Source organism: Setaria italica, chromosome I, assembly GCF_000263155.2.
Source record: "Setaria italica strain Yugu1 chromosome I, Setaria_italica_v2.0, whole genome shotgun sequence".
In the NCBI taxonomy this organism is placed as follows: domain Eukaryota; kingdom Viridiplantae; phylum Streptophyta; class Magnoliopsida; order Poales; family Poaceae; genus Setaria; species Setaria italica.
Window position 1 is genome coordinate 8603681 of NC_028450.1, and position 10966 is coordinate 8614646.

At 44.4% G+C, this 10966-nt stretch overlaps 1 protein-coding gene across 7 annotated transcripts in view; it reads right to left on the reverse strand.

The window, feature by feature from the left end:
* Positions 1-8294: 8294 nt before the first annotated feature.
* The window catches only part of LOC101782725 (disease resistance protein RGA2), a 6422-nt gene continuing 3750 nt past the window's right edge, over positions 8295-10966 (reverse strand). The window contains exons 2-8 of one of the 7 annotated variants that reach the window (XM_022826133.1): positions 10797-10871; positions 10546-10687; positions 10158-10324; positions 9669-9748; positions 9232-9546; positions 8752-9070; positions 8295-8654 (exon numbers count right to left, since the gene is read on the reverse strand). In XM_022826133.1, coding sequence (XP_022681868.1) covers positions 10829-10871 — 43 coding nt within the window. In that variant the 3' untranslated portion in view covers positions 8295-8654; positions 8752-9070; positions 9232-9546; ... (2 more) ...; positions 10546-10687; positions 10797-10828. Of the gene's footprint in view, positions 8655-8751; positions 9071-9231; positions 10325-10545; positions 10688-10796; positions 10958-10966 lie in introns of those variants that run through there. The other 6 variants (XM_004951953.4, XM_022826128.1, XM_022826131.1 and 3 more) reach the window with 6 other exon arrangements.

Consider the following 10966-nt stretch of genomic DNA (forward strand, 5'->3'; position numbering starts at 1 on the left):
CGGACCCTAAAACTAAAACCTCGTGTTCACACCTTAAAATTTTGGATGAATTGACCGAAACTTGTTGCAGATGAATTAGCTTGACAGTCCGCTACTTTGTGCAAAGTAGTATGGCTAGACTTACATGTGGACCCCACGTTGAGAGTCACATACAAACTCAAAAAAAAAGTTAACTAATGGGTTTTTATTGGGTACCTAATGGGTTCTTATTGGGTTGTAACCATATTTGGCAAGTAATTTGTATAACTTATGCAATGGTAAGTTTGGGGTGGTGTGGTGTGTGATAATGGAGGTTTGGTTTAGGGTGGGTTATATTTATTTTCTTATGAGAATAGATTGGTGTGGTTACAATATGGGTTACAACCCAATTAACAGGGCTGGCTGGCAGCAGTACGTAGCTAGCACACGTCATGGTTCCCATGGCAGTAACATTTCACGGTGCAAAATATCAACGTCAGCTTCTTCTTGCTCTTATGATCGATCACCTCCCGCCGCAGTTGGGCATTCGATCTTGGTGTGGTAGCCGCCACCTCCGTTGGCCTGATCACTAGCATTTAGATACAGTCCCATTGTGATGTGCCTGATGACCTGCTTGATCGGCTGAGAAGAACGACCTGTAAATATAATTCATGTTCAATTATCCGTCAATATTGCACATTACAATACACGTAGAATTTTATTTGATCTAGATTGAAAAAATTTACAACGAGATCGAGAAGATGCGTGTATATAATGTATATGTATATATGTACTACTTACATTGTGCAGACCATGCTTGGCATCCAAAGAGAACGGCGAACAAGCAGATGGCAACCACGTACGCGAAGCTGCCACCACCACCGTTGCCACCCTTCATATCTGGTGGTGGCTAGTAGCCCCCCTCGATCTCTTAGCGCTATCGACAATGGCGGACGTGTCGACTAATTGACTTGGAAATGAGTAACCGATTAGATGCAGAGAAGTAGAGATTTATGGACATTAATTGATTGCTACCTATACGTGATGGATTTATGCTAGATATGGTGTACGTAAATATAGCAGCCACTCCTTTTCGGCGTGTTCGCTTCAGCTTATCAGCCACCAAATAGTATTTTTCTCTCACAACAAATCAGCCGTTTCAGCTTTTCAGCCGGCTTATAAGCTGAAGCGAACAGGCCCTTTGTTTCGGTAGACATTAGTAGGAGATAACCTATGTATATCAGTTAATACTCCCTCTGTCCCAAATTATCTATCCCAAATTATAAGTCGTTTTGGATTTTCACGGTTCATATATAATTTTTATTATACATCTAGACATAATATATATATATAGTAAAAGTATAAATTAAAAAAATTAAAACGATTTAAAATTTGCAACGGATGGAGTAGGGGATAGCCTGTGTATATCCTTCTATATCCATAACGGCTGTATTCTCCTGTGATACATTGTAATCCCTTCCCTACGATGCAAGTCATTGTGCGTACTCCCTCTTGTCACTAAAATTAAGAAGCTCTAGCACGAATTAAATACTGAATGCACATTGATCACCTACTCAAGGGATAGCAATGACAAGAATTGTGGGACAAATTTTAAATCATTGAATAACTTCTTTTTAGCTAGGGATTGAAGAGAGTATATAGTATATAACGGCAAAATAGTTCTTCTAAGTTCTAACTGATAATGTTTCGCAAAAAAAAAAGTTCTAACCGATAATGACCATATGAATTGGCTCATATATGTACGAATACGGTATATGTCAGTTTTGAAATAAAGGCGCGTACGTAGGTACTAGTGTACATACATGTAACATGATGTACGTTGCCTACAAAGTCTCTTTGGAGTACTATACATGATACGGTCGATGAGACATGCTAAGGCAAATCCAGTTTGCCTACATGTACGTTTCCGTTTGCATATATACGCGGATACGCCACGTGAACACATGTTTGCGCCGCTAAGGCAAATCCAGTTTGGTGAGGTTCACTATACGGGGTTGTCTGTGATCTGCTTGTGTATGTACTGTAGGTGCTATAGATGTGCTCAAAGTACAATGTTGGTAATACATGTTGGAAATTGGAATAAAAAATGATGTCAAATGTTATCAATAACAATAACCAATGGATGAGCATTTAGGTGAAGTGGGCTTGTTTGACCGAGACCTTGCTCTGACTGAGTTGCTCGTTTCTTCCTAGAACAGCTCGCTCGTCCCGAGCATGGCTACAGCGCGGCCAATTCGCCTCCATCTCCAACATCCAGGAGCCCGTTTCTTCCACTTATGTAGATATATACTTAATATCTTTATCCAATTATGATAAATTTTAGTTAGTAATTACTCTATAATATTTTCATCCATATTTATAATCTTTAACTTTTTCACTTTGGATCATAGGTATGCACTTGAATTTTTCACTTTGGATCATAGGTATGCACTTGAATTTGTTTAATGAACCCTAAGTTTGAGATACAATTTTAGTATAGAAATATATAATCCCATCACTTTATATCCTTATAAATAGTGACACACATCATATATATAGACCTTAATTATTATATTGTATACCCACAGTGCAAGATATAGACGATTTAATTATTATATCGTATACCCATAGTGCAAGATATAAGATATAGACGATTTTGAATCATATATTGTTGTATATTTTTAATTAAGGTTATTTGATTAAACATAGGGTTACCTCATGTTATTTTTAATGATAGCATGTGTGGGTAATATAGATGCAAATTTAAGGGGTTACTTTAAGTTTTTTAAGTAATAGTGGTAGGCAATTCAGTTGCAAATTAGGGGATTATTTTAAATATTGTTTATAATGGCATAAGTGGATAATTTTGATGAAGAGTAGGGGGTTACTTTAGTTTATTTTATATAATGGCAAAGGTGGGTAATTTATATATAGATTTAGGGGTTACTTTATGCTATTTTCATAATGGCATAGGTGGGTAATTTTTTAGAAAATATAATAGATCCAATGGCTATGATGATTTGAATCTATCGATCGATGGTCGGATGTTTTGCTTGTTTGTGAGAATTTTTAGGATTTCTCTCTTTTTCTAGAGTGTCCATCTAGGAATACTAGGTGATTTCACCTGAAGGCTTCAAAAGGAGCCCCCAATTAGTAACAGTAGGATGTTGTCATAATGAAACGATATACGCATAAATAAAAAATATCAACGGATGCGGCATTTAGCTAGGTTTTGTTTTTAGAGCATTGATCGATAAATATTTAGGTTTAGTTGGTCCTGCAGGCGTGATCCACTTGTTCTGAGACTGAGTTACTTGATGCCCTTGTGCTTACAATATATTCTGCAAGATTACATGCACACTTGCCATTGGTTTGGAGATTGCACAATGACAAGCTTCTGGGCCAACGGAACAATATTGCTCTGCAGTTAAATCGAATGGGCTGTATTCCATTGTGGGCCGAAAATATGGCCCAATCGTTTTTTCCGCAGTACCTTCGAGTTATGATATCTGCGTGTACTCGCTTTCGCGGCCGCCCACAGCCTTGTCCTTTGCCCGGGCGGTCCCACCTGCCGGCCCTCCAGTTCGTGGAGCACCGGAGGCAAGGCAGGCCGGTCGGTGATGGCGGCGGCGGACGGCCGCGGCGGCGCGCAGGTTTCGAGGAAGACAAGTAGTAGGAAGAAAGATTGGCATTGCTCGACAAAGAAAAGGATCCTGTAATGACGTCAGGCAAGGCATCGCAGCAGCCGATCCTGTATGAATCTGGCTCGATCCTGGTCATATTGAAAAGTCTGGTTTAAAAAAAAGGGGGAAATTGGAGAAGCTTGCCCTGCCCATGTTGACTGCAGAAATCAAACCATCACGCTTGGAAGTTTGGAATAATCTGCCAACGGCAGACACGGATTGTTCCACACTGATGAACATATGAATGAAAGAACTAGGCGCCAGTAAGTAACTAGAGAGCCTCTAGCAGAGAGCATGTATCGGACGTATAGTATATTCAGAGAGCCTCAATCACGTAGGTAATTTATTGTATATTCAGTAACTACTGATTAATTAGTGATTGCAACCATATCAAGCAGTGTCTGACTTTAGCCTATAAGCCTAATCCACTCATTTGTCAAGATAATTACTGTCCTTGCTATGCTCCTAGCTCCTCATGTGAAAGCTCTCAGATTGCATTCACAATCGGCCTTCATAAAAAAAAAGAAGCATCCACATCAACTTCTTGACGGTCCGCAATATGGCACGATGTTTCCACCAGCTCAAAATACCAACACTCCTCAAACTAGACATCGTGAAAGCTTTTAACTTGGTGTGATGGGACTATCTTCTCTCCCTCCTAGAGCACATAGGATTCCCCCTCGGTGGCGCGATGGGATGGCATCCCTATTCTACACATCGTCGTCAAGGGTCCTCCTGAATGGGATGCCACACAGCCCTATTAAGCACAACCGAGGACTACGACAAGGTGACCCCCTACTAGCCATTGAGCCGCTTTATGCCCTCCTAGAAGTCGCCATAGAGTGAGGCTTACTCACCAAACTTAGAGGGAAATGCTTAAACCTACGAACTTCCATGTACGCAAATGACACAGCAATTTTTCCTAAATCCATCCAATGATGACATCAGGGCGCTTGCTGACTTACTCACCAGGTTTGGAGAGGCGACAGGTTTGAGAACAAACTTTGAAAAATCGAGTGTGGTGCCTATAAGCTACGAAGGTATCAATTTAGAGGATGTGATTGGGGATCTGTCGGTCACAACGGCAACCTTCCCGGTCAGATATTTGGAGCTGCCACTAACGACGACGAGGCTGAAAAGAGTTCATTTCCAGTATATTGTTGACAAGGCCATCAGCAAGCTCACCGTGTGGAATGCGAGGAATATGTCCATAGCGGCACGTCTGACGCTCACCAAATCAGTGCTAACCTCACAACCTTCTATCAGCGCTCAACGCCCCAAAACAAGTGCTCAAGGACATCGACCACAGACAGAAGAAATTTTTCTGGTCAGGGGTTGCGGATATAACATGCGGAAAATGCAAAGTTAATTGGATGAGATCTGCAAGACCAACCAGGCTCGGGGGTGTAGGGATCCTAAACCTCACAAGGTTTGCAAGAGGATTGAGACTAAGATGGTTATGGCAAGAGTGGAAAGAGGACCGTAAACTCTGGGTAGGATTCGAACTTCCATGTAACAACACAGATAGGAAGCTCTTTGCCGCATGTACAACTATTGACATAGGCGATAGATCGAGGACATCCTTTTCGAACAGCGGATGGGCACAGGGACAGCGACCAAGAGATGTGGCTCCGCGCATTTACTCCGTATCTAGAAAAAAGAATAGATGCCTGCAGGAAGCGCTACACAATAATAATTGGATTCATGACATCAACCTTCGGCACCGAGATTTCTCCGCACGACACTTCCGGAAGTATGTCCTTTTATGGCATATTGTACAGAATGTGCAGCTTCAACCAGGGGCGGTGGATGACATCAAATAGAAGTTAAGTGTGGACGGGAACTACTCAGCCAAATCCGCATACAACACGCAGTTCATCGGCTCTACGTACACAGACTTCGATGCTCTAATATGGAAGATATGGGCTCCCAGAAGCTGCAAGATCTTCTCCTAGCTTGCGATCTAAAACAAGCTATGGGTGGCGGATAGGCTGCAAAAACGGGGGTGGCCAAATCAACTTAACTGTCCACTATGCCGTAACAACCAAGAATCGGCAATGCAACTATTCACTCAATGCAGGGTGATGCGCAGACTGTGGGACATGGTGGCAAATTGGATATCTTGTATGGCGATTCAGCCAATCCTATGGGTGCATGAGGAGAGTTTAGACCACTGGTGGTCGGCGAGGGCAATAACACCGTGCTACTCGAGGAAAGTCATGCGCTTCTTGATCATGCTTGTCTCATGGACTGTATGGAGGGAGAGAAACTCGAGGATTTTTGAGCGGAAGGAATCTACAATCAACGTGATGTTCGACAGGATTAGAGACGAGTCTGCCATGTGGATCGCGGCCGGAGCAAAGCACCTTTCCGTTTTACTAGCCCGATGTTAATACTTTACTTCTGGACGTTTGTATAGGTTTTTGAAGCTTTTTTTCTTTGCTCTTTGCACCACTTGGTGTTTTTGTAGTTGTCACCCTCTTCTTTTTAATATAATCGACAGTTCTCCCACTAGTTTGTTTCGAAAAAAAAGCATTATTACATTTATTTATTTTTCAAGCAGGAACAGGAAGGCATCACAGCAGATCCTGGTCGTCAGAGCTGAGGCATCAACCTCTCGAGCGCAGCATCCTAGACGTGCTTGGCGTTCAGCTTCCTGTAGTAACCGGTGCAGCCATCCACGCAAGCCGCGACGTCAGCATCGGTGAGCCCTGCAGCCATAGCCAGCGAGGCGCAAGCATAAAGATGATCAGAGATTCACAGATCGAGCTAAAAGCAAGCCAATTCGCCCATTTCCAATTCTACACTACAGTACTACACAGGCGGCCTGAGGATGCGGAGCTGCGTCTTACCATCGCCGCCGGTCGCAGTCGTGCCGGAGCCGCCGACGGAGGCCAGGCAGATCTCCTTGCAGGCGCCGTCGTCCCCGGCGAACTCGGAGGCTGCAGCAGCCACCTCGCGGTGGCGGTCGCAGATGGAGTGGCATCTGATCCTGCAGGCCCACTTAGGCTTGTGGGTCGTCTGGCAGTGATCGTAGCACTCCCGGTAGCACTTGTCGTAGCCCGGCGGCTCGCCGGACACCCGCGGCGGCTGGCCGGACAGCAGCACGACGAGCAGGCAGACCGCAAGAACCGCCGCCCTCATCTTCCCTTCCATCCCGATCCGCTCACTGGCCCTGATCAAGAGGCAATTCGGATCATCAGATCATCAAACAGATAGAACTCACTTGGATTAGAAAAAAAAAAGATTGGATGAAATCGAACTGTAATTGTGGACAGCCACATGCATACTGATGCTACATCGCTTTGAGAACAAGCCAAGCCAACAAGGAGAGGAGCTTACGAGTGATGGCTTCTTCAGAGTTTTTTTAAGCAGTTTCTTCAGGGGATTGCACTGGAGCTTCTGCTGGTGCTTCTGGTGCTCAAGTAGCCCTCCCCCCTCACCCCCTGTATATATAGCACTGGAGGTGCTTCAATGGCCGGAATATGATGTCACGTCACGCTTACGCACGCATTTCTGCAGAATTATTTTTCGAAAGATCACTATGGAAAATGAGCTGGTCTGTTCATTTCCTTATGAATGGTTGCTTGATTGTCAAAACTTTTCCATATGAAATCTCATCATGGAGTTGTGTTTCTACCTTATTGAGGCAATAGAGAGGAAGTAGTGGGACATCAGTTTTGTTTGTACACAGCAGCAAGGAGAGATCAGAGTAGAATGTTCATGAAAGCTTGGTTGAAGTGAACTGCACACAACATCCATACTAGCATACTACTAATACCAGGACATGATGATATAGTAAACGCTTGGTGGCGTACAGTCTCAAAGTAACTGACGCAGTTGTCCACACAAGCTGGAGATTCACTGATCCAGCATCTATCAGTTGGCCTTGCAAGATGCAAGCACAAGGTTCAGAGATGGAACTAACGTTCAGGGTAGCAGTCAGGGTGTGGTTCTTCTTCCTGCTCCTGCACTTGCAGTCAGGGTGCAGTTTCTGTAACACTTGCATGCCGAAACCTTACATGCTGACCATTAGCCACACCTGACCTGACAGCGACACCTGTGACAGCAGGACCATGAGCATGTAGGCAGCAAGAGCTGACACCTTCTTATTTCCTTCTATTCTGCTAAGTGCTAACTGATCGATGAAAAGCCGGATCTGGTCGTGGAACATTGAAAAAAAAATCACCGGGATTCTTCTGCAAATATGTTCTGCAGAGAATGTAGATGAGATCATATACATGTGACGCATTTTCACTTTTTTTTAAAAGGATGACGCATTTTCACTGATTGTTCTTTTTTTTCAAAAAAAGGAAAAGGAGAAGAGATAAGTTAGGGGAAAGTGAGGTGAGCTGTTTGTTTCCGTACGACGACTCTGCTTTGTCGCCACAAATTTCCCAGAATCCCATTCTGTAGTTTTGTTTCTACCTAGAGATAGAGAGGAAGTGGCACATGAGTCTGTGTCCTTCAAAGACAGACGACATCATGTCTAACCATTGTTTACAAGCATGCCCATTTTCAGTTCGGTTGGCATGCCGCATGTGAATCCTGCTCCTAATCTTGAAAAGGTTGGTTTCGAGGTTTTTTATTTTTGGAAAAGCTTGCTCTGAGCCTTTTCACTCCTGATGAAATCAAAATGTTTCCACTCGCAGATGCCGAGAAATCGTTCCATCTGAAATCATTCATAAAACATCCCCCGTATGTAAAATTTAACAATGTTGTAATGAATCTGGCTCCTGATCTTGAATAGTATCGATCACGTAGAAGACGTGTTATTTTATATTCAGTAACTAACAATTACAAGCATATCAAACTGGTTCAGAACCAGACATCTCAAAGGAAGGCCGCACTATTACATTTATTTATTTAATCAAACTGGCCGTCGCAGTTCAGGCATCAACCTCTCGATCAGCAGTTCCTAGACGCGCTTGGCCTTCAGCCTCCCGTAGTAGCCCGTGCAGCCACCGACGCAAGCCGCCACGTCGGCGTCGGTCAGCCCTGCAGCCATGGCGCCTGCAAGATTCAAGCACAAGCAGGATGATCAGAGATTGTTCGAGATAAAAGCTAGCCATCCCAATGCTAGTACATAAGCAGCTGCTTCAATTCTTACCACCATTGCGGCGGCGTCCGTGCTGCAGCCGACGGATGCCAGGCAGATCTCTCTGCATGCCCCGTCGCCGCCGCCGAGGCTGCGGTCACCTCGTGGTGAAAGATGCATTTGCCGCCGCATCTGATCTTGCAAACCGGCCTAGGCTGGTGGTCGTTGTTCCTGCAGGGAGTGTAGCACTTCCGGAAGCACTTGCAGTACTTGTACTTGACATGACGGACCCGGACACTGGCGCCGGCTGGCCTGACAGCAGCAGGACGAGCAGGCTGGCGGCAAGAACCGCCGCCCTCGTCGTCTTCCCCTCCATTCTTCGATTCAAACCCTGATCAAGAGGCAAATCTTCTGGTCATCATCAGATCACTAAACGGATATACAGAACTCTTAGATCTGAAACTTGGAAAGAGATTGCGGGTGAAATCAAACTGCAGTAATTGTGGACAGCCACATGCATACTGAATTACTATGAGGACAAGAGATGCTTACGAGAGATGGATGGCTTATTCAGGGAATAACACTGGAGCTTCTGCTGGTGCTTCTGGCGCTCAACTGGCCCTCCTCCACCTTGTATATATAGCACTGGAGGAGGGTTGAATGGCCTGAACTTGCTGTTACGCTTAGGCGCGCATTTCCAGGGAATTGTTTTTCGACTGATCACTACGGAAACTGAGCTGGTCTGTTCATTTCCATGTGAATGGTTGCTTCATTGTCACAACTTTTCCATATGAAACTTCATCATGCAGTTATGTTTCTACTTTGATTTGTTGAGCACTAGAGAGGAAGTAGTGGGACATCATCAGCCTGTTTGTACACAGCAGTTATAGTACCATGTTCCTAAGACAGACTGCACCATGTCCAGCAATTAGAGGAAATTAAGCACGGAGAGATCACCAGAGTAGGCTGTGGCGGATTTTCGCACGTACCCGGAGACTTTGTGGCTGCTATGTTCAAATATGAAAGTTCTGTTGAAATGAACTGCACGCAACATCCATGCTACTAATACCTTGATATGATAAAGATGTAGGGAAACCGAATTAATATGGGCATGATACCTTGCTCCTAATCTAGCAAAGGCATCAATGAAGACTGCACACATAGTTTGTTGCAGACGTGTGCAAAAATCTTGCTCCATGGTGAAGTAGGAGCACCCAGAGGACATTTAATTGGATGCATGGACTGAAGAATTTGTTGGTTATACGAGCAGTTCAAGAATTATATATGATTTAACTGAAGAAAGATAAGCTGACCACATATGCTATCTGTACGAGTCATTTCTATCTCGTGGTTCCCATACCAAGATAGGCTGATTAACTCTAGTAGAAACAAAACATCAATACTTTCCTCCTATCACAAATGCCGTGCATTGTAACTAAACACTTGGACTCTGAGCAGGTATTTAGTAGAACGCTTACTGGCTATAATCAAGTGCAGCTCGCGACCACAGCAGGCTTCTTCAGTTTCTCGATCGTAGACAGGCAGCATCCTTTAAATGTGCTTGGTGGCGTACAGTACAGTCTCCAAGAAACTGACGCAGTCGTCCACACAAGCTGAAAAGCTGCAGTTTCAGCATCGATTGGCCCTGCAAGATGCAAACACAAGGTTCAGGGATTGAACTAAGGTCGTTTGCCCGCGTGCCGGAAACGGGCCTAAAGACGGATGCACTCGTTTTCACGGTCCGCGACCTTAGCCTCTCACCGGCCCTCCAGTACTCTGGCCCAGACACGGAGTGTGAGCAGGTGAACTGGACAGGTTAGTCGCTTGTGCAGGTACACACGACAGAGGAGCGCAAGCGCAACTAACCTTCACGGACGTTGATTCCGTCTTGAAAGGGGCAACAACCACTTGTCGTCCTTGAATCAAAGCCTTAATAAGCGCAGGCATGATGGCCATTAGTATCCCTACAAGCCTGGTCTTGACTGCCACTTGCAACTTGAGATCCACCCTGCAAGTATTAGGCGAATCAAAAGAACCAGCAATCGTTACTGTCAGTATATAATAGCAGTAGGTTTTATTAGCAACTGGTAACACACGAGAGGAGCATCAGAACTGACCAGTCATCTGGAGCACCCTTAATTTGCCGCTGTCACAATGGGCAGACTGCGAGCACCCTCTGGGCGTTTGGTTCCCTTTGCTTATTTTTAGCACGTGTCACATCAAATGTTTAGATACTAATTAGAAGTATTAAACGTAGACTATTTACAAAACCCATTACATAAGTGGA